This window comes from Tamandua tetradactyla, chromosome 3, assembly GCF_023851605.1.
Source record: "Tamandua tetradactyla isolate mTamTet1 chromosome 3, mTamTet1.pri, whole genome shotgun sequence".
Classification (NCBI taxonomy): Eukaryota; Metazoa; Chordata; class Mammalia; order Pilosa; family Myrmecophagidae; genus Tamandua; species Tamandua tetradactyla.
In genome coordinates this window covers 185923490-185948138 of record NC_135329.1, presented here as the reverse complement: position 1 = coordinate 185948138, position 24649 = coordinate 185923490, and the positions used below count along the sequence as shown (strand labels likewise).

General features: G+C 36.2%; 1 protein-coding gene across 1 annotated transcript in view; it reads right to left on the bottom strand.

Annotated features, from left to right (window-relative positions):
• CPS1 (carbamoyl-phosphate synthase 1) overlaps nucleotides 1–24649 on the bottom strand; it is a 116758-nt gene that overhangs the window by 72738 nt on the left and 19371 nt on the right. The window contains exons 3-15 of the mRNA XM_077154986.1: nucleotides 23664–23808; nucleotides 22264–22353; nucleotides 20372–20428; nucleotides 17455–17547; nucleotides 11535–11624; nucleotides 9703–9831; nucleotides 9031–9137; nucleotides 8049–8187; nucleotides 7187–7264; nucleotides 5271–5369; nucleotides 4288–4383; nucleotides 1848–2037; nucleotides 642–799 (exon numbers count right to left, since the gene is read on the bottom strand). Of these exons, the coding sequence (XP_077011101.1) occupies nucleotides 642–799; nucleotides 1848–2037; nucleotides 4288–4383; nucleotides 5271–5369; nucleotides 7187–7264; nucleotides 8049–8187; nucleotides 9031–9137; nucleotides 9703–9831; nucleotides 11535–11624; nucleotides 17455–17547; nucleotides 20372–20428; nucleotides 22264–22353; nucleotides 23664–23808 (1471 nt within the window). The remainder of the gene's footprint in view (nucleotides 1–641; nucleotides 800–1847; nucleotides 2038–4287; nucleotides 4384–5270; nucleotides 5370–7186; nucleotides 7265–8048; nucleotides 8188–9030; nucleotides 9138–9702; nucleotides 9832–11534; nucleotides 11625–17454; nucleotides 17548–20371; nucleotides 20429–22263; nucleotides 22354–23663; nucleotides 23809–24649) is intronic.

Genomic DNA, 24649 nt, shown 5'->3' with positions numbered 1-24649 from the left:
GTCTGAAGTCAGGGGTGAAAATAGGTGGACAGCAAATTGACTTTCTCCTGTTAACTATGATAGCAGATCGATAGGCTTGGGGATCCTACAGAAAATGAGTAATTGAAAAGTATAACATTTTGTTCACTTTAAATATCTAAGCCACAGGTTTCTCAGTCATGAGTCCTGCTCGCTGGATTCAATGGCTTCTCTTTCTAGATAATTCTACCCTAAAATGTTTATTCCATTCGAAGACAAATTAAAAACCAATCATTTGCCATTTGCTGAGCATTCGCATAGGCACAATATGTGACTGAAACCAGAAAGAAGATAAAAATTACTTGGCATTGCAAATAGGTATGGTTTTTATTTTCAATCCAAGAGATTTGAGATTTAGTGGCATTTCAACCATTCATAACCACTTCATCTCAGGGCCTACGTTTCTCTTTTCATAAAATAAAATCTTAATAACTTAATCACTAAAATTTCACCCATGAATGCTGCAATTGAGAGAAAAATGTTTCCCAGGTATTTATACATTTATGAAAGAAAATGCATGCAAGTATAAGAATTTTACAAATTATTATTAGGCATGACAGATCATTCTCCCCACAAACCTAAGACAAACAATAGCCTTGTTTTCCAGAACACAGATTCCATACCGATTCCACTGCAAAGCTTGGAGCAATCTTTTCATTAATCTCATTAAGTTTGTCTGAGAACAGCTGTCTGTCTTCCGTAGCCATGATGGATTCCACTGAGGTGCCCAGTACTTTCACACCATACTCCTTGAGGACCCCTCTCCTGAACAGTTCCACTCCTACAAAAGAACCAAATACCATCATTTTTAAAGTCTCAAACTTTTGTGTCTTCCTTAGCATATACTTGAATACAATGCTTTTTTTAACTGCAAAATTAAATTCAGGGTGGGCCACGGTGGCTCAGTGGCAGAGTTCTCACCTGCCATGTTGGAGACCCGGGTTCGTTTCCCGGTGCCTGCCCATGCCAAAATAAATAAATTCATAAATCCAAGAAGGTGGCAAAGTCTACAAATCCCTTGCACTTAGGGGAAAAAAATTAAATAAAAATACACCACCATGATATTTTTACTTGTATTTCTATCTTCTGCAGTCATTTTTATTATCCTTCTTAATCAAAATTTTAGGACTATTCTTTTCCTTAAGATTCCAATAATATTCCCTTATCTTCAAAGGTCCATTTCTACACTGAGATTCTATTATTTAAATAACCCAGAGATACAGGTAGCTGTCTGGGTTAATAATCATCAAAATTGTTTGTGTTTCACTGACCTGTCATACAACTTTGACTAAATCTTTTATATTTGGTGTATAAATTATTATCACCAATGACTTATCACAACTAGCTAACGAGATTTTCCTCCATAATCTAGTTCCAAATGTTCGAAGCATGATAAAGAAAATAGAGTAGCATACTCAGCAGATGCACGAAGAAATGGCAGAGAAACTAATCTGTGTTATAAAAATATACATGGAAGAAAGAGCATTTAATAAATGCTAAAGCTCATATTTGTATTCATAAAGAGTTCTCAGAGCTTTAGTGGAGCAGAGAAGAGCAATAGCCTGAAATAGAGGAGGGAGACCTGAGACCCTAGTTGGCCAACCTGGGGCATTAAAGCTAAACACTTGTTCTATCCTCCTGCTGGTCTGTAAAACAAACCAGTACTGCTCCATGCCATTTTTAGCTGGTGGTTGGCTAACTGCTTCTTCACATATTAGAAGAAAGGTTTATGAACATGCAGAGCACATTTGCTAAATGGGTTTAAACAAAAAAATATCATACATAGGTACGTGGATCAAAACTCTACAATTAAACTTCAAAAAACTCACCACAGTTCAGAGCTGTCTGGCCACCCATGCCTAGAATTAACCCATCTGGCCGTTCTGCCTTGATGACCTCTGTGACAAATTGAGGGGTAATAGGAAGGAAGTAGACAGTGTCTGCTTGTTTTAAGCCCACCTCATTGGTCTGGACCGAAGCAATGTTTGGGTTCATCAGGACAGTTTTGACATTTTCTTCCTGAAAGAAACAAAAGGCTCATGGCTCAGAATATGGTCTGAAGGAGAGAATAATCACATTCAAATGTAGGGTTATTAGATAAGAAAACAATTAGATTATTCTATGGACTGCAGAGATAGATCAGCAGTAGGACTAGTGAATGGAAGTTAAAGGAACACAACCATTTGCTCAAAACAAGGAAGAAATTATATGAAAGTAAAATTATCCAAAAGAATGGGCTGTTTCATAAGACTCAACATAAATTCCTTGCCACTATAGAATTTTACTCTAGAGGAGTGCAAATACTACTTAACTTTTATAGCTTGATCTGCTTTAACAGAAATAAATATTCCAAAATTTAAAAATGGGTAAGGCAGAAAATGAAACTAGCGGTAACATACAAGCTATTTTCCTTTCTGTTGTTTGTCAGAGAACAAGATAGAATGTATAATTAAAATGCAGGATAAGGTGTTTCCTTATTGCTGGAAGCACTGAAAATCTATTCCTGGTTTCTATTTATCTAGATTTTCCTGCCTGCTGAAGTGCTTTAAGAAAGAGCAGTATACAAATCTTTATACACATTATCTAAAAATAAAATGACCATATGGCAAAAAAAAAAAAAAATCATATACACATACACACAAAAGTTCATAGCCCTATCTCATTCCCAACATCTGGAGAGAACTTCAAAATAATTCTTTATGTAAGATACTAAGGATAATAGTTCAAAAACCAGGATGAGGGTGACTCTTGGCAAAATAATTATTATAAAACATGAAACATGGCCAGATGGTTCTTATTATTTCACAGATTAGCATGTCAATTCTAAACTCTTCTGAAAGTCAACAAATTATTCAGATAAAAGTATAGAAATCATCCCTGAATGCCTTGCATACCCTTAAGGGAGGAAATGAATGAAAAAATAAATATCTTTTAATACTACTTCAAATTCAAACAGTGTAATGTGATTTTATATTAATTTATTTGGCTTGTATACCAAGACTATAAGAAAGGTTTTCACCTTTCAGATGAAAAAATTAAGTGTCAATTGTCACACCCCTTGCCAAATGTTATATGGCTGACAAGTGGCAAAATTAGGACTGTCATTCAAGTCTTAGGACTCGAGTCCTCAGTCCCTTCCTCAACACAAGTCACCTCTCAAGGTTTTAAGGAATTATTTGGAATAAGAGTGTTGTTAGTACTAACATACTGACAAGGTGCATGCAGATAAACAAATGCATTTAAACTATGGATTGGAATTTAAATAATTGAATCCAAAACATCACATCCACAAAAGTCTTTGAAGGTTTCATTAGATTCTATGTCATTTTTTCTAATAACAATTTGACTATTGGATGCTGAAGAAAAACATAAAAAGAAAACTCTTTTCTCAGTTTTCTGTCCTGGTCTCCCACCAAACTGTCCCTGCTTTTTCTTAGACAGTCTGGTCAAGGGCTTCAGGCTGTGCAGCCCAAAGCAAGGTTGCAGAGAGCTCACTTTGTCTCCTGACAGCCTGATTAGGTATCAACATGGGGGACAATCCAGGAAAATAAGGATACCAAAGAGTGACCAAGTTAACACTGCTATTGAAAAATACGGTGGAATTTTTTTTTTTTTAAGATTTATTTTAATATGGTAAGGGTTGGGGAGGCCTCAAGAGAGTTCAAAGAAACAGGGCATTTTTCCCAACTTGGGTTCAAATTCTCTTTTCCACTTGGAAATCCAACAAAATCACCCGGGTGTCAAAGTCGCCAGTGAGGGCACATCGTTCTTTAGTGGCAAGTAATAACTTCCAAGGCTTGAATAAAACGCATTGCTGCCCTTGCTTCCCATACTGGAGCCTCTCATTTCATTCAACCTGAGATGCCTAAACAGATCTGTCAAGTGTTTGAACTACTTTAGAACAACAAGGATGTTTCCTATTTCCTCTTTCACACAAAAGATCAATATATTTTAAAAGTCCACTGCCTCAAAAGGAATAAACATCATCTATATATGTGGCTTTATATGTCTTCAATATAAATTGGCTATAACAGATAATTTTGGAGACCGGGCTAACCTTCTTAATTTGCAGGTATGCACACTTAAGGAAGTTAAAAATCTTGTCTGTGATCAAACTTCTTTTAATGTAACATGTAGAAACAATAGTTAAGAAAAATAATTGTGATAAATTTGAAAAGAGGCAGTGTCAGAAATATAAATTATAAAATACTAATTAGACTAGACTCATAAAGGGAGCATATTAATTACAGCAAAACCATATTCTCTCACCTTCATGGCTTTTACAGCTTGAGATCCAGAGTAATCAAATTCCCCTGCCTGACCAATGGACAGCCCTCCAGATCCTAGGATAAGGACTTTGGAAACCTAACAAGCGATAAGAAAAATGCATTGCTTTTTATTTTTAAGGTGGTGCAAATAAGACATTTACGAGAGTGGAGAAAACAAACTTAATTGTCTGAGTTTATGAGGTGATTTAAAATATAATACTTAAAATATATATAATATATTTAGGAGAAAAAGCTAAGAATTTAAACATCTCTCATTTCAGTGTAAATTTCTGAAGCTTACAAAGTTTTTCAAACAAAGAAATCTTGCAAGAGATCTACATTTCAAACATATATAGATATCTAAAATTTCCATGTAAATATATACAAGTTCATGAATAGATATGTATATTTGAATATACACACACATCCTTCTAAAATTTTATATAACAGGGGCATGTGTGTGTGCATGATTTAACTATGAAGGTGATGGGTAGAACCTTATCACATTAACATATGAGGATTCCAGTCTTATGTGACATTAAGCCTTATCCATTTGCTCTTGAGAAGTAAAATAATAAATTCAGTTCATGATGCTGAATAATAATTCTTCTAGTTGAAACAGAAAAGAATTCTATCATCTCAGATTCTGTAGTTTGAATTATATTTCAAGCATACATGGGGCTCTAACTTATTGGGTTAGAGGAAATGTATCAAATTGTAAACTAAATTAGATTCTATTGTTTATTGAATTATTTTATTGAAACTGTTCTAGAACAAATGAAAGATATGATTTTAAATTAAAATACGAATGTTCCAATGAGCATCCTCAAGAGCAAACCCAACTATCGGATGCTAAAGTGAAGGATGATTACAAAATGGACATTCATATTCCACAGATGTTGACAATATCCACTCAAAATAAATCAACATGTGATAGAGAAAATCCAAAATACATCAATCCAAAACAAGTCCACATATACTAACCTCAACTCGAGATGCAACTAGTGCTGGCTTTGGTAGAACTGACGTAATAGTGGCACCTTTTCCCTTCTTCATCAGTGAGAAGAAGGAATCAAAAAGGTACTAGAGAAAAAATAAACAACTAGTTAGAAGATTCAAAGTCTATAAGTTTGCCACATAAAATACAGGATACTCAGTAAGTATGAACTTCAGATAAACAATTTTTTTGGTAAGTATTCCCATAGAAGATTTGACTGTTTTTGCCAAACCTGGCAAAATTAATTACCTGCCAATATAGGAATTAGAGCAGATAAACACTTCTGTTTACCTCAAGTTCTACAAAAAGAAAGTTTTTCAAGAGACAAGAAACATTTCAGATAGCACCTTCTGAGCATGGCAAGAAGTTATCAACTCCTAATTATCTATCATTTTCTTCTTCTAAATCAAAATCTAGTTATATAAAAAATTGAAGATATATCATTCATGTATTCTACAGTTCAAAAGAAAGGGATTTTTGACAGTTATATCATCTCTAAAAAAAAATCTCTAAAGCTTATTATTAAGTTTTACTGATGAATTTACTTGTTTTTTTTTTTTTTTTTTACCAGACATGATCAATTTCAAGAAGGGTTGCTCATTTTGCAACTATCTGGCAGGACAAAAAAAGGATTAAGTGACAGTGGATGTTATTACAGATCTTAATTGCAATGTTCCTAATCTGAAGTACTAATATGGCTAAATTTTAAATTAAAAAAGTACTTAGCATGCATTGGATAATATATGTAACTAAATTGTATGAGCTTCACTGGAAATAGGTAATACTACAATAACATTGTCTATTAAGAAGCAATATTTCCCAACAATATTAAAACATGAATGAAATACAAATGTCTGAAAAAGCAATTCAGAGATGAGAACACAGAATTTTCATAGGGAAATTCTTATCCTCCTTGGTTTTCTAGATGTTTCTTCTGAAAAAATAAGCATCTATTGACAAGGAAGAACTGTCAGCAAAACCACAAAAGACCCTAGGGTGTGAGAGACAGAGAGTCATCAGGGCATCCCAAACTTTTCTGGGTCTCACTGGGAACTCTCGTTTGGAAAAATGTGCTCGAACATTGAACCAACAGCTCACGCAGAAAAAAGCAAAAATACTGAATTGAAAAAAATCTCCCCTAAGCATTCCGTATGGTTCCTTTCTTAAGCCATCTGAATCATATGTATGTGCACGCTTGTCCTCTCTCCTCCCTCAAGCTCCTGTCCCCTTCTTTCTCTTGCTGCTGTTTATTCTCCACGGTGGCTACACAACCAGTTGCCATAGGGATTTTTGTGAAGTCACAGATGGGGGATTAAAATTTCATTTCCGTTTTGAGAAGGAGAGCAAGCAAGAAGGAATTCATTTGCATAGTACAACAATTGTAAATTTCAGAACTAAATATAATAGAATGATAATGGACTTAAATAAAAATAGCAACACGGCGGGCCGTGGTGGCTCAGCGGGCAAAGTGCTTGCCTGCTATGCCGGAGGACCTCGGTTCGATTCCCGGCCCCAGCCCATGTAACAAAAACGGAGAAACAGAATACAATAAAACAAGAAAATGTTTAAAAATGTTTCCCTTTCTTCCTTCCTTCCTTCCTTCTATCCTTCCTTCCTTCTCTCTGTCTTTCCTTTAAAAAAAAAAAAAAAAAAAAAAAATAGCAACACATCAGGTTTCTTAAGGGCTTTCTCACTTTAAATTTTTAACAAGATAGAGAATTTCCTCTATGATATTCACAGGAAAGTTTTAATGCATAATATATGTTACTAACCATTCTTCTTGAGAATGTTCTATATCAAGATCATCTGGCATAATTATTTTGATTTCTCTAGTTTTCACATAAATCTATCTCTGATAACAACAACAAAAACGCATAGAATGGGCCTCATCTTTCCGACATACCTCAGTGTCTGTTGGCCCTGGGCTGACCTCTGGGTGAAACTGCACAGCAAAGAAGGGTTTGCTCTCATGCATAATCCCCTGGAGGAATCAGAAACAGGAAGAAACTCCTTCTGTAACAATGAAGCTCAAGTGTGGCTATGCATTATCAGTGGGTAATAAGGTTTAGATAAAAAACTGAGTTAGAAGCTTAAGAACATTCTGGAATATAGTCAAATAATATGACTGGAGATCATAAGGACTGACATAAGAAAAGAAAATACAGCAAAGAAGGTCCAGCAGAATGTTGTACCTTTAAGAAAAAACATCTGATTTCTTCTCCAGCCTTGGGCCTCTCTGGGCTCTCTTCAGATTAAACTCTAAATCCTTAGCTCTGGCTCCTGACCTCCATGACCCAGAGTCTTCTGAAAGGTTACCCCAGCCCTGTGTGAGTTCCTGAGACCCGTCTACACTGGGACTACCACTGAGTGCTCACACAGGCCTGGACTTGCCATCCAGTTACACTGAATGCGTGAGACAGCCTTTGGGTCCATTGAGTAATGACCCAAATAGCATCTTCTCATGAGTTGAGTAATGAGAGAAATGACTTTTAAGAGCAGAGGGCAGGGGCAGGCCACGGTGGCACAGTGGCAGAGTTCTCGCTTGCCATGCTGGAGACCTGGGTTTGATTCCCGGAGCCTGCCCATGTGGAATAAAAAAAAGAAAAAAAGAGCAGAGGGCTATGAAAATGACCTGCAAAAAAGTCCCCATGCCACACATACACACACAATTCCCACATAAACTAGGGAAGGATGTGTGTAGAGTAGAGTATTAAAAAGGCCTGCATTTCTCATATCCAGCTGAACAGGTTTATGGAGAGTGTTACCTCATTTGTTTGATCATTGACATTCACAAAAAGTGGTTTCCAGCCAGCAGGAAGAGTGTTCTCCAGAGCGTAACCATGATTTTGAGCCGTGATGAAAGCCTGTCTGTTTGTGATATTCAAAACAGGCTGATTCTGCCCCCTGGAGAGAAAAGGAGAGAAAGAAATAAGGGGAAAAAGGAAAAGGGAAGAGACAAATATAAGTAGTGAACAAGACTATTAAACTTCGAGAGTTTCAACTGCTTAGTGAAAAATCACTCGGTAAGAAAAGTCACAGATTGTTAATCCCAATAATTTTAGTAACAAAAACTCAATTCAGGAAGCTTTGTTTTGTGTTAAATATAGGGTCTATTAAGCTTGTACTACTGGTTTTAGAAAAGGGGGAATTGCATTCATAACAAAAAGCTTAAAGGGTTATTTAGTAACTTCAAAGAAACAAATAAGCAATTTATTTTAAGGGAGCCACAGTCCTTTCAAAGCCAGAGGATAGCTCTTGGGAGATAATAAAGAGATGAATAATTCTGAATTATGCTTTATGTAGAGGGTAAGCTGCGGGGGAAAGCTCAATGTTGAATAAATTAACATCACTGAAGGCAAAGAAGTGAAACTGAAAGGATCTAAAGATTCCTTGGATCTTAAGTCACTCTAGGTTCTTAAAATGTTATCGATGCTCTGAAATCAAGCTTAAAATCAGAACAATTTCCCTTATAATATCACTCGATTGAGTATTGATGACCTCAGTTTATACCAAGCGGAGGAAAATAACAAACTTTTTATAGTAAAGTTATCATTAAAGAAGGTTGCCTTTCAAAAATGCAATAAAAATGGTATCAGGCAGTCATACAACTATGAACCATGTAACATAGCACAGTAAGCTACTGATTCTGAAGAAAACAGCATGTGACTTGTCTAAGTCCATGTGTTTACTTCCCAATAATATTTCAGATCTAGTTTGACCTGTATACAGAAGGCGTAACTGCCTTACCTGTTGGCCATGGGCATTTTGTAGGATTTGGCACCAGCGGCCAGTCCTGTTACTACATTTCCTGTGCTGATTCCAAACAGTGGCTCCTGGCGATCACTCTCCAAGACCTAAATCAGGGGAAAATGTCATTAAACCATTTTAGTGGAATAGTTCCAAGACCTGTGGCCCCTGAAGGAATAACAATAAAGCACTCATTTTCTTAATCAACATGGTGAGAGAATAGTAACTGCATAAAAACATGACTGACCAACTCATAGCATTAAAATTCAATAAAATATACTGAACATTCGGCTAAACCAATAATAATTTAACATTTTCTTAAAAACTGGGAGATCTTCTAGGTTCCATCCAGGGTGATAGTTGGGGACATCAGTTGTCTTTTTATAGTTGTAAGGATGATACTTTTCAAGATTAGAATTTAGCCCTTTCACCTCAAAGGCATAACCTCAAAGCTACTTTGCCTGAAAAGGGGTTATTTTTCTTTGGTATTCTCTCCTTTTTGGGTCCACTATTGAGTCTCTACTGAATATCTGGGGCGACATGGCCTCCGAGGTCATGAAGATGAGTGCTAAAATATCCCTGGACACACGAAATGTATTACAGCCCTTTCAGCAGGACAGAGCAGCCTCCCCCCCTCCCCCACAGACACAGACCATTCCAGGCTCACTGCACCTGCTTGACATTCTGAATTAGTGGTTGTGCAAGAGCTGGATTTCCAGGTCCTCCGGCGATTAAAAGCCCATCGTACTCCATCTTGGTGAAATCATGATTCCAGGGAACTAGATGCACTTCTGCTCCTCGCTGGAAAAGAAACGCAACAACGAACAATTTAATGACACCTTCTTTTGCTGGAACTTCTATTGACTAACCTCTTCCTAAAGGGAAGGAAAAATAGTACGTCACACGAATAATGGTGACCAAAAAGTTCTTTAGTGTCTCACTGTATTTTGTATGCTATAAATAAAAACAATGGTTAATAGAAGATGGGGAAGAAACTCCATTAGAGTTTCTATCCTGAAAAAGAGATAGAGTCTTCTTCACTTCAGGAGAGTGATGGACCTAAGACCTCCTAATTGCACTCACAGGAATATGGGTTAGCTTCACTGGCTACGGGAGTGAGAGTTGCCAAAGGAAGAGAAATCCATCTTCTTGCAAAATTAAAGTTGGTCCACCACTCACCTTTCTCAGCTTTGTCTTTTGTTCTAGCCAATCCTACTTCTCTAAATATCAATCAATCTTCTTTCCTAGTGTTCTTGCATTATCTATAATGTTGATATTCTGATAGGAAAATATGAACTCTTCTAGATAAAAGTGGTTAGGAAGCTGTCATTCAAGGTTTTTCTAGAAACATACCTGAGACAAGAATTTGGGAGAGAAAAGTTTATTTGGAAGGCATTTCTAGGAAATACCCATAGGATAAAGGGAGAATATTCATAAAGCATGCATTATCAAGCAATTATCTTCATAAACTACAGGAGCTAAGCCCACTGGAAAACCATAAATGCAAATGCAGAACGCTGACTTTAAGACAGCCCACCACAGAACAAAGAAGCTGGGCTATGCATGTCATGACTCTCACTAGGCATTGGCTCAGGGCTGCTACCAGGGATCATTAATTCTGTGTCATTTCCTGTGTCTAGCAAGGCTACAGCCAACCAAAGAAGGCCCACAAGCAAAGAGATGCAGATATTTGCAGTCTGAAAATAGGCAACATGCACTAAAATGGTAAAACTGGGGAGAGCGGGGGAGGTGCAGCTAGGCTACCCACAGCATCTGCTACAGAAGGGTCCATGCAAACTCATGTTAATAAAATGGACACAAATTTGGATAGTGCTGATATTCTCTAACAAGGAGAAGAATTGCAGAATTCCTCCTCTTTGATGTTACGCAAATCTGAATGTATCTGTATGTATGCATGACTGAGAAAGACAAAGATAGAAGCAAAGAGAGAGAAAGATTGGAGAGAGGGAGAAAAAGAGAAATCCCAACAAAACAAGCTTTAAAAAACATCGTTATGATGGTCAAACTCTCCTAAGGATTTTTAAGGTTTAATTTTACTGGGTCTAATAGAGTTAACATAAAGCAGTTGTATAAATGATGCCATGTCAGGGTATGATCCCTGCAAACATATGGTACATAATAAATGTAGCCCAATGGAAGAATTAATAGATGGGCTCTAGCTTCTTGGTCATCTCTAGTCCTGAAAGAAAGTGACTGGCAGATCTCAGAACATCAGTGACAAGTGGAAAAAACAGGCATCACCTTCTTCCTATTTTTAGTGGCCATTGAGTTTTTCTGCTTTGTTTTTTAAAATATAATACTCCACGTCGCTAATTTGAACAGAGACAAATGTATTTTTTTAATCAAAGACAACAGGGAGAGAAAAGGTCCCCTGACGGTCTGAGAGATGCACAAGTTTTCTGTGAAACAGATAGAGGAGATCGGCTTAACACTAACGGTCAATATCATGGACGCTTACCTTTGATATGGAACAAATCACTTACCTTTACTAGTAGGCGGATGACATTGTTCTTTATTCCACAGTCCACGGCCACCACTCTTGTGGGGTTTCCTTTGCCATATACCTTGACATCCTGCCATTGCAAAATCCAGAGCGTGAGAGGGAAGTTGCAGCTGTGAGCGCCACATCAGGATCATAAACACATCTGAGGGTGCTTTGCACTTAGATTGGCAACAGATTGATTGCTAACTACTAGGGAGCGACTGGCAGTTAATTTGTGAGAAAGGCATAGCAAGTACCACAGACTGTATTTTTTTTCAGGAAAAAAAGTAATTTGCTGTTCTTTATGTACAGTTGATTACAGTAATAACAATGATCCTTACAAAATTGGTTGTCTCCATAGTGAGCCACCATCTTCCCCATGTTTTGTCTCATTAACAACCTGTAGCATTGGAATTTTCACTCATTATTGCCTGATACAGCACTAGACAGATGTGGTCATAGATACACCGCGCTTTAAATACCACTTGATCCTCAACTTACGATAAAGATCAAATGGGGTAGAGCTGAATTACTGAGCATTAGGTTTAGTCAGTGGGTCCTAATGGATAAAATCTGTGTAGGAGCCCTGGGAATTACTAAACTATTATAGATCACTGGTCCTTTTAGGTTCCCATGCAATCATTTGCATTTCAATAGTAGATTTCCTAAGAGGATCTCAGAGCACATAATCATTACCTATATCTTTAAGCACTGTTTGGAGGCAGATCCATTTTCACAGGCTTTTACCCAAGAAGCAGTTCCCCAGAAGAAATAATAGAAATACGAAGAGAGAGAAAACCTAGAGAGCTGGGCACAACACTTGTTCCTATTTTGAGAGTAAGCTAGCACGTACTGAATTTAGGCTGATTTTATAGTTTTGGATGAAAGCTGCAGTCTGGATATCCAAAAGAGTGTTTTATTTTAACTGAAATGTGTACCTCTCTATAAGTCTATAAAATGTAAAACCCAACTCTTTGACTGTATTTGAGGAAAAAATTGGTAAAAAGGATTGGTTGTGTTTTTCTCCTGCTGTCTAGTCTGGTGAAAAAAAATACGCTAGTCCTCCCATGATTTGGGGAGAACTATTGCTGATTTGATCCATGAATGCTACAGTAATCTCACTCATTAACTAACTTGAAAACTCCATACAGAGATTTATTCTTAGCTTTAGGCTTCTGCTGTAAAACAAAGCAATGTCACCATCTAGTTGTGGCTATATAAAATTGCAGTTACAAGTCAATGAATTCAGTTATCACTTTTTCCAACAGATATAACCTATCAAAAATTACACAATATATATAACCTCCTTATAGAAATACACAGACTATCACAGCTATACTGAAATTACCCAATTGCACTGTCATTAAGAGACAGAGCCAGCTTTCACCATTACACTCTCTCCTTTGATTTGATATAGATAAAAATACACATATATTCCTTTATGCTGGTCTTCACTCAAGCACATCATAAGATCTCACAGACGCTTGAATATAAAAATTTGCAGCAGGACTCTCAAAGAGAAGAATATAATATGCAGTGTTTTTTCAATCTTATTTGACCACAGAATTCCTTAAATCTGAATCTCTCAAAACAAAGTTTCTCACGTTTTGAAAAGGCTAGACTAGATCTCTAAGGTAAGTTCTGAATTCTAAAATTCTACAATTCTGAAAGGGGAAGAGAAAACAGTGCTCAAACTAGATCACCTGAAAAGAGAAATAGGTAGAAACCAAAAAAAAAAAAAAAAAAAAAGGGAAAATAGTCTTACATAGAATAGACATTTTCTTTAAAAGTAAAAATCAGAAGTGGATGTTGGGTATAACATGATCAAATTCCAGAGACAGAAATAATTACATCTCTAACTTAAAATTTCCTTTAATAACACACAATTCATGAGCTTTAGCACATATGAATGCATGTTTATTCCCAGCACAAACATCAAGACTTAGTACTGATTCCAAGGAACCCAAAATCCTCGTGCTGGTGTTTCCATGTGACTGGAGCCAAATACCGAGATGATCATTTTCCATTAACCATATGCGCTTTCTCCCGAGTCTGACATGCTACTAATCAGGTTGCTTTACTCTTTTAATAACACTTTTCTAAAAAATGATGCCCTGGCACAACAAAGCTCTCCCAGTGAAACCCTTCCTAATGAAATGTTCTCCATACTCGTTCTGGTTAGTGCTAGATTGCAACATGAATCATTTCATAGACGAACAGTGATCAGAGAAGGGGGAAGCTTCCTTTCCAAAGCCCCTCAATGAGGCAGCATTATCACAGAAGGGAGTGGAGTACTCAATGCACCTGAGCCAAGTTTCAAGTACCTTCACCCTCTGCCTCATCAAACATTACATTGCTTCTGATTATAAAATCTTGCATCCACACTTTGATAATGCAAAAAGTAGACACAGTACCACAACTTTAAACTTATTTGAATGCCATTACATAATAATAAGGGCCACAGTTACTAATAGTAATTACTGTTATCATGTTGGAAGGTTGTATGAGATGATGATTAAGAAGAGCACACTGGAGCCAAACTTTCCAAATGTAATTCCTAGTAGCTGTTCACCCTGAGAAACTTATTTAATCTCCTCATATTTCAATTACCTCTTTGAGAAAATGGAGATATTAATATCTATTTCATAGGATATCTAATTCATAGGATGGCTATGAGGATTGAATAAGTTAATCAGGATAAAATATTTAGAATAAAATCTAGCACATATCCTGTCAATCCTAAAGAACACCTAGGGCATAATAGATTCTACAAAGGTTCCATGCACTAGGGTAACTTTACAGAAACCTGTAACCTCTAGATGGGTCCCTGAACCAGATAAGTTCTGAAATGCAGAAGGGCCAGTCTTTCCAGAACATCAACTATTTCCATCCCCCTACCCCATAATATCAACAGCCCCTTTCAACAGGAAAAAATTAGAATAGGCATAGCCCAAATACCCCTAAAGAGTGGGAGAAAGAACAAAAGTGATGGTGGAGTTATACAGAGAAGGTGGGGTTTATTAAATGAGTATGATTGCTAAATCATTATGTTCACATTTCTTTTAGCCTCCAGTACCTTAGAGCAGCTAGAAATAAAAACCTAAAATTGTGGAATTGTAACCCATACCAAACCGAAATCTGCTCTACAACTAATTGTTGTCATGTACTCTGAAATTTATTGCTTTTATGTATATATGTTATTTAAAGAGAAGGAGGAATGTAACAGAGAAGTAGGATTTAACAAATAAGTATGACTGCTGAATCATTACATTGATATTTCTGTTGGTCTCCAGTGTCTTGGACAAACTAGAAGAAAAAACGAACAGTGTGGAACTGTAACCCATACTAAACTTTAAAATCTGTTCTATAACTATTGTTAAAATGTACTTGGAAATTTATTGCTTTTTTTATATATATGTTATATTTCACAATTTAAAAAAAGTTAAAAAAAAAAAAAAAAGAAATACCATGGCAACCTGGAAGTCTCCAAGAAAAAAAAATGTAGTACATAGTAAGTACTCAATGCATCTCCTCTATTATTATTTTTATTACTATAACTCATAATATTTATTGGTAATAATGTTTTTTTAAATTATTAATGGAGATAGAACCATCAGAAACATCAACTAAAATAATCAGGATTTGAAGGGGATTAAGCAATCTGAAACTTTTTTCCTACCAACTCTAATACTGGCTTTGTCCATTCCTTTATCCATTTATTCAGTATCTATTGAGCATGCACTATATGACATGCCCTATCATAAGTTCACATGGCCTCTCTAAAAGGGCTAACCACAGACTAGTTAGATATCCTTCCAAGGAGTTAAATACAATTTGAACCTTGTTATGATAAAGCTATTTAAAACTAACAGAATATAAAGGTGAGGTAGGTCAGGGAAGGTTTATAGAGAAACAATGAGCTGACTCTTGAATCTGACTTCCAGAAGGCAAGAAGGAAAGGAAGAGAGAGGTGTCCCAGGCAGAGGAAAAATGTGAGATGATATTCTGACAAATTGGGCAAATTACGAATTCTTTTCAATAGACTTTTTTGCTAAGCCTCAGTTTCCTCAGTTATGAAATGGAATTTTTCATGAAAATTAACTGAATGTTCAAAAGAAGATTCACTATTATTATTTTCCCCCAAGAAGAGAGCTGCTGCTTTGAATTGATCGTGATGACCATAAACCATCTTAGCCAAGAAGGTGTCTGTTATATGTAGGAATAGCATTTTGTGGTGAATCAATATATTTAAAATCAAATTCTGCATCCACAAGTAATTTTTCTAATCTTTCCTTTCCAATTACATCCAGCACCTTTGTAGAAATGACATTCACTTTCTACTTGTATAGAGTTCCTTTGAGAGAGTCTGTGGTTGCCAACCGATGACAGAAGTTTGCATCCAGCTCTCCTACAACGAAAATAACACCCATACTGGAGACAACCATTAGCAATGACTCAAATAAATTACAACAGGCCCATATTCTCCACATTTAAAGCACTATGGTTGTCAAATATAGACCCTAGGAAAAGAAAACTGTTTTATCTACATTTGTGTAGTAAAAGCAAAAGTTAAAATCTACCCTTCAAAGTTCAGAGAGCATTAAAAGCTTTTTGTAAAAAACAAGCAAACAAAACACCCATAGCCATATCCCGTTGGCATCTCAGACTCCCACATACACAAACTAGTTGAAATCTCTACCTAAGGAAATAGGACAATCTTTTACCTGTCACATCTAGCACCTGTTCCCATTTCTCCAACCTGCCTCATTGTCTCTTTTCCCACTGTCAGTGCCTCACTTCAGCCTCTCATGAGTTCTGTCCTGATTAGTGGCAATCACCTCATAGTTACTTCTCTTTCATCCAGTTATATTTTGCTCCAAAGTGACAGGGGATGAGTTCCCAATAATTTCCAATGTTGTTGACTGGCTAATCATAGTAAACCCTCTAGATCTAGCCCCAGTACATCTCTCTGGATTCATCTTTGTGAGCCCTTTGGTTCAGCCATCTCAAACCCTCATAACTCTTCAAACATGTCATGAGGTTTCACATGTTGATGTCTCTCAACACTTGCTGTTCCTGCCTGGAACACAGTTCCCCTAGCTTTCTCGCTACTGAAGTACTACCTGACCTTTCAGTCTCAGAACAAGCCTATACCTCCTCTGCAGCACCTTCCCTGGTCAACCCATCCCATTCTGATGCTGCCCCATGTGTGCCGTTGAGGCACCTGAACACTCTCCAAGGACTGCATTTATCACAGGAGTCAGTACTTGATGACTGACTTGTGTGCTGGACCCGCCAGGCTGTATCTTCCTCAAGGACAGGAACAATAGCCCAAAAACACAGGCCACATTCCTAGATATTCAATCAAAACCAATGGATATTTTCTAAATGTATTCTACACCTTCCTACACACATACACTAAACATATTTCACTTTGGGGTGACACTGTCATCATCATGAATGTTAATTCTTGAGCTGAGCTACAATGCAATACATCTTCTGTGTGGGTGTAGGAATACTTTTCCCTGCACAAAATGATCCCAGATTCTGATTACTGTGCTGGATTTCTATAACGTGTCAGTCTCTTCACTCTCTGACAGACTATTAGCTCTGACTACTGATTCCTGTGCTCACCTCTGGCAATTTAATGCCCCCTTGATGTTGTTAAAGCCTTAAGCTGGGGTACCAGAAAAAAAGCTAGATCAGAGCATGATGATTTACCTGTAAGTAAAAGTTACTAAGTTAAAATGCATTGATTTTGCAATACATATTTTAACTGCAATGAGACCTTTTCCTTTCTTCTTCGACTCTGGTGTTTTTGGAAAGTGATCTCTGCCTAAATGAAGATTTTGCTATTCGTAGAAAGGAAAATCTAAAGGGAATAAAATAAAAAATGCAAAAATTGAAGGAAAATCTCTCACCTTGGTTGAAACCTCAGCAATCAGATTCTGTTTGTTTGGATCCACAAAATCTACCGACTGACCTTCAAATTCAATCTTCCCTAGCATGGTACCCTATTAAATTAAAGAAAAAAATTAGACAAAGGGAGTAATGACGAAGGTGCTGACAGAATAAACTCACAGGGACTTAAACAGCTGCTCAAAAATTTAGATGTCTTTCTATCTACTCATAATCATCAGCAGAAGAACTTCATCTTAAACTAGAAAGACAAAGTAATTTGCACAGTACATTCTGGGAAACACTTTGGGAAATATAATCAGTATTTTTTTTAGGGCTGAGACAATTGCATGGGGTAAGAAAAGTCAAAAGACATCAGAAGTTAGGTCTCCAGATTCTAGGTTGGTGCAAATCGGAGCATTTAGGTATCCATGTCTTAATACATTTGACCTAAAGATATTTCATGAGAGAGGTAGACACAACAATCCATTGAGAAGAAAAAATATGTAAAAATTTAAAGAGGTTGAAAAGAATGGGAACTCAGTATATTATGACAGTAAAATTAATTCACAAAAATGTAAAATACTACATAAGTCAAGTAGTGTGAAATGTGGCAATGAAAATAATCACTGTTTACATGAAACTGTCCAGGTTCTCTGAAAGACCTGAACTTTAAAGAATGTTTTGCTCTTTGTGAAGTTTTCACAAATTAGCCTTGTTAGCTTAAACACTCTAAATGTTTTTGTTTTGTTTTGTTTTGTTTTTGTTTTAATCAGCTACGTCTTGAGATTTACTTATTTGTTAGTAATTCTATTTTGATCTATTTAAGAAAATGTCATGTTATATTTAGTAATGAAGACTTTACTGAGGGAAAAGTTAAAACAATTCATTGATTTCCCTTTCTGCATTGAAGGAAATTGAAAGAAGGCTTCATTTCCTTTTTAAACTTGTTCCTCAGGGGAGTAGTAGCTTGGGATGCAGTAAGTGAGGGTAAAAAGTTCCAGAATGTCATTCAGACATGATGGTTATGTAAGTGTATTATTAAAACTTTAGGGCTGCCTCGAATTCTGGGAAACTGAACTAAAAACACCTTTCACCTCCACACTAAATTGCTAAATTTCATGGTAGTCTCTGCTTACTTTTAGAATCCAAGGCACAGAATCCCTATGACCGTATTTATGGATCCCTAGTTTTGAAATTTGGCTCCCAGTACTCATACTCTTTTCATTAAAGCGGGTGACAGAAATACGATATTACTCTTTCAACATAAGATTAAGAGAAGTGAAAGCCACTATATTTTTTAATGTGAACCAGCATCACTCATAATCAAATATAATAGGCAATACTTCTCTTTTGTCTGTGCTAATCTGTTCGGCCAAATATTGAAAACCTAATTGCCTCTGATAAGTAGAGGTTCATATTAAACTGACATATCACATGAAAGGACACAGTGTGGTCTTGTAAAGAGTTCTCTCATAGGCGGGCCGCGGTGGCTCAGCGGGCAAGAGTGCTTGCCTGCCATGCCGGAGGACCCCGGTTCGATTCCCGGCCCCAGCCCATGTAAAAAAAACAAACAAACAAAATATAATAAAAAATACGAAAATGTTTAAAGATGTTTCCCTTCCTTCCTTCCTTCTCTGTCTTTCTTTCCTTCCCTTCCTCCCTCTCTCTAAAAAAAAAAAAAAAAAAGAGTTCTCTCATATCGCTACGTGTAACTACACTCCATTCAGCCTGCCAAATCCGCAATCTGAATTTAATTTTCCAATTTCATTACCTGTCCATCCAGGAAGTCTCATCATTTTTTATTTCTCCCAACACATCATTAGGCAAAGATAAATAATGATGGATAAATTACTAGATAAATATTCTGACTACTTCTATTCTTTTTTCCTCACTCTTTCTATTTTAAGGAAAATCATGGGAAAAAGAATAAAAGCAGAAGCGGAATAAGAACGTTTTCATAAACATTCAGTGTCTTTCTTCTGGTCATGGGCATGTGGCCACTCTTTATTTTCAAAGCTGTTCTTTCTCTTTACAAACACCCTGCATCAGTATATGTTCTAACGAGGAATCTATGACAGATTTTTTTTCAAGAATGGTTCACATAGGTACTTTCAAATCATATCATTTGTTCTTTTTTCTCATGTGATATAATTCCATGAGAAAACTTTGGGTGCATTTGGGGAATTTAACATCAGAGTGGTAAAAGTTTCTTTCTCATTTGGGATATGAAGGCTTCAAGTGAGAAAAAAAAATACTGTCATATTATAATGAAACAAGCAAGCAAGTAGAAGCTGATGGGATATTTTCTGATGAGGGCTCAGATGTTGCAGCAATCGGATACGAAAGCAAAAGTAAACTCTCTTTTTATACCTCAGTCATTGGTCGTTGGTACAGCCTCAAAAAAATCTGTCATGGAGGGAACCCACTCAGTGCTCATTTGACGTACTCACAAAATATAACTCACTAATTTCACAGCTAACTCCTCCAAGAGAGACAAAGCAAATAATGGCACCAATGTTATACAGTTCCTGGTTTGCTTTCACAGCATGTAGGGCTTCAATTTATGCAAGGTTGTTATGCACTTAATCACCTCTACCACTAGTTTCATTAAAGTAAGTCCTGTCACATGAGCTGACTTAAATATGCCATGACCATGTATTCTATTTCCCTGGGTCTGAGCTGGCTGGAATAGTGAACACATCGTGGGTATTCAGTAAACTCCTACAGTGTGAATAAATTGCAAGTCTATCCAGCAATGAACCTATTAATCAAAAATTCAGTCTGGAAAGTTACGTTGGAAATAGTAAAGCAAAATGACAGAGAACACTGTGGCAGAAACTGATGCAATCCATTCCTCTACTTACTAATGGATCTCTCAGATATGGAGGAAAAACATACATGAAGACACATAGATTTGGCCAACAATGATGATCATACCTTGTCCCGAATTATTTTAGTCAGCATTCTTGTATCCACTCCATAAATTGCAGGAACCTACAAGAAAAAAATTATAGTGACAGTGCAATTGGAGGAAATTAAATTCAGCATATTGTTTTCAAGTTTTAAACTTAGCCTCATCTATCTTCTTGAGCAGTAAATAATTTCCCCACTCCTTCTTTTCTCTAACCCAGAATGACTGTGTTTCAGAGTATGGGAAATTGCTGCTCAATTGGGCAGGGTACTCTTTATACTCAGACCCTTTCTGAGAATGAAAAATGAGAAACTCTGATCATCAATCTTCTGCTACAATTTGGTTACTTTTAACCCAGGATTTTAAGTAAGTAATATCGTAATATAATATTATATAATATTACATATTATACATACATACATTTAAAATGAACTTCATAAGCTATGCTATGTAAATCATATGCAAATCAATGATTTGAACCAAATGTTCTTGGCATATAGTAAGTACTCAGCAAATTTTTCCAAAGGACCTCGTCAAGCAATCCAGCAATACTAAAGCTTGCCCATCCTACTAGTCAATCAGGTGGCACCAATGTTTTATTTAACTAGGTTAGGTAAAGACAGATGCAATATAGTGAAAGAGCAATGGGTTAGGAGTCAGAAAACTAAGTTCTAATTTGTGTTCAGCCCCCATTACATGAGTGATGTTTGAGCAAGTTGTTTATCCTCACCTTTAAATAGAGGGAGGTGAACTGTTTAATATCTTAGACCCTTTTCCACTCTATGCCTCTATGAATATGGATGAAGATTCAACGCACGTTTTCAAAGAAAACTAACAACAAAAGGTTTATGAATAAAGAAAAAACTGGGTGGGGCTCACTAAGGCTAGTAGGTCTCACATGGAGCAGCTATAGCATTAGATGCCTTAAATAGCACAAAGGGAACATTAAAAAGAAAAAAATAGGAGTGTCCTAAATTAACACCATAGAAATTAGGCTCTTGGGGATAAATTCAGATGGTGATTGAGAAGAAAATAGTAATTTCTCAGGAGAAGATAAAGATGCCTTTTTCTCCTTTTTAAAATGTATAGAGAGTAAGAATTAGGAATCCAAGATCAAGACTTTTTATTTAATTTGGCAGGAAGAGAAAATATTTAGATGCAATGTACATCGATACTCATTGGAGAAGCAGAAAATTATTTGAATAATATCCTTTCAGTTACTGACCCAACAGCAATGCAACAAATAGCAGCTACAACGACACCGGAGGTAAACCCAAATACAGTATGTCAGTTAACTCCAAGTACTTCTACCATTCAAACCAGGAGAAATCTTTATTTGATGAGAAAATAATACTAAGGAAGGTATAAGGTTTTAACAGATAAAATTTTAGCTAATTGTTTATCATAGAATCATAATGTTCGAGCCCAAAGAGACTCAGTGTAATCTGCTTATATCCATACAGTATGACACTGTTACATGACCTGCACAAAGTCACACGCTTGTTAACAGTAGAGCTGGTACTGGAACCCATGAAGCAAGGTACATAAATAGATCCTGGGTAATGTGCGGGAGGGTTTAAGTCGCTCAAGCAAATAATTTCATGATTCTAAAATGCTCTCTACCCCCTTTCCCAGATGAGAAATGTTACCAAGTGTGTAAGAGTGCCACCTAGTGGTCAAACTGAGACCATGGGGTCCTGAACATTTGTAAGAAAAGTCTGGACAGTTCAGCCTGGAATAAGAGAACGTAAATCTCTCTGAAAAAGAGACATCCAAATGAAAATAATAAAGTAAAACCTATCATCTGAATTTAACAACTTTGACTCAAAAGCTGCACAATCTGACTCATCTGCTTCATCTTTTTGAGTCTATATTCATCTTTCCAACTTTCCGTCGACCTGTCCTTAGTGGCTCTCACCTTTTCTTCTTGTAGCCATTGCCCTAGACTCTTGGTTGCCAGCCAGTGGTTGTAGTCACCACTATAATTCAGCACCAGCAAACCTGCAACCTACAAAGATAGGCAATCATTTCAAAGAGATGATCACAAAACAGCCCATTCTTGCAACATTTTAAGAATCTATTTGCGTTTTTTCAAAAATCTTTATTTCATCCGCTGACATGAGGCTTAAAATTTGGGAGACTTGAGGGAAAAAAAAGTGATCAATTGCTCCCTTAATTATTATGTTATCATGTGAGGGAGCAGGCTTACATGACTTGTCAGTTCCCCAACTAAGTAGGGTAGATCCCCTTTCTTGGCACCCTGTACTTTCCCTTCATGGAATTTGTCAGTAATATAATGGAAAAATATTTATTTAATATGCATAAATAACAAAATTTAAAATCTACACTTAATTAAAAATCTGAGCAACTTGGAAAAATTGGGGGAAATACTGAGAGAGAGCTAAGCTGAATGATCAATCCAAGTCACTCAAAAAAAGATGGGTGAAAAAATAGCAGTGAATTTGAGTGTAAATTTCCAAAATTGCTATTTGGCTCACATTCTTAAGATAGTACTCAAATGTATCTTGACTAGGAAAACTTAATATGTTTACTTTTAGACCTTCATTTAACTATGTTTTATTCATTCAATAAAGATTCCATCCAAAGGCAAATAATTGATACAGGATTCATCACTGAACAAAAGGTGATCCATCACCAAATTCCTATAGCACAGTTATTTCATTTCTACAGATTAAATCAAATTTCTTCGAAGGCATTAGGAACAAATGCAAGTACATTGAGAAATTCGTCTCAAAATATTGTCAGATTAAATACTATCCTTGTAGAGCCGGGAATGATGTGGAAAACATGAATTTAATGATTTGAACTACAATATCAAGGGAGAAAATTTTCCCATCCTAGATTCTGATGGTAGCACAATGGTGTGCATAACTAACAGCACTGAGTTATATATTTGAATGTAGTTAAAAGGGTACATGTGCCTAGAATAAAGACTTTTTAAACAAAAAAACCATGGGATGGTATAACACAAACAGTGAACTCTAAGGAAAATCACACACTATTATTAACAGTGCAGTTATAAAAATGTGCTATCACCAAATGTAACAAATGTACCACACTAATGCAGGCTTCCCTAGGTTTTAGGCATGATTTTTTGGTAAATGCACAATGTTTCTAATTTTTTAAAAAAATCTGCATCAACAATATCATCCCAAAATTGAAACATGCTATTTAAATTGTCATCACTAATGTTAAGAATTACTGATTGCATATGTAGAATGGAATGATTTCTAAATGTTGTGTTAATTTCTTTTTATTCTTTAATTAATAAAAAAAAATTGTCATCACTATTACTACCTGAATGCCATCAGACTCCAAGTACTTGCTAAGCCCAAGTTCGTCCCGTGCAGTAGTGTCAGGGACTCCACCATTCCCAATGATAGGGTTGGCCATTGTGAGAATCTGTCCCTTGTAGGCGGGGTCAGTGAGAGCTTCGGGGTACCTGGGGAAAGATGGCAAATAATCATCACAAAAATTTATTTAAATACAAAACTATAATCTATGGGCATGCTCCAAATTATTAGACCCTTGCAAATAAGAGAGTAGTTGGTTAAAATCCTACAAGTCTTTCTCCAGATTTTAACAAACTAGAAAATCTTATGATAGAACGTGGAAACTTATCTCATGCTATGACTGATATGAAGATATGACTGTATTTGGCCCTATTCCCATAGATTTTCTATTTTCTCAATTTCTTTAAATTTTTTAAGCCCTTCAAAACATCTTTCATAGGGTCATACTTTTTAAATTATTACTCAGATTACAGACCAGGAGTTTCCCCTGGTCTACCAATCATCAGTGAATCCAAACTGATGGGTCTGTCAAGAGTTACATTTTCACCAAAATAGTCTGTCAAAAATAGGAAAGTTGTTTTTTAGAAAAAAATATCCTTTAGGATACTGAGGAATATCTGATTGTGGTGGCAGTAATTGCATGAGTATATGCATACATTCAAAATTCACTGAACATTTAAAATAGGTGAGTTAAATTATATAAAAATACACCCCAATAAAGTTGAATTTTAAAATATTTTCATTTTAGAAAGCAGTATATAGGTCTGGGAGTTATTAGCAATTTAGAAAAAAATTCACCCCAGCAAATATGACCAGACACATTTCTAACTTCAAAATTAAAAGATTCTGAATAGCTATTTTAAAGTAATGATACAAAAAAAAAAAAAAAAAGTAATGATACAGAACCAGGGAGGAATCCAGAAGGGCTTTATTGTTTAGAAAAAAATTTTAGTTTATAAATTTATGAAACATTTCCATAATTACCAGGAG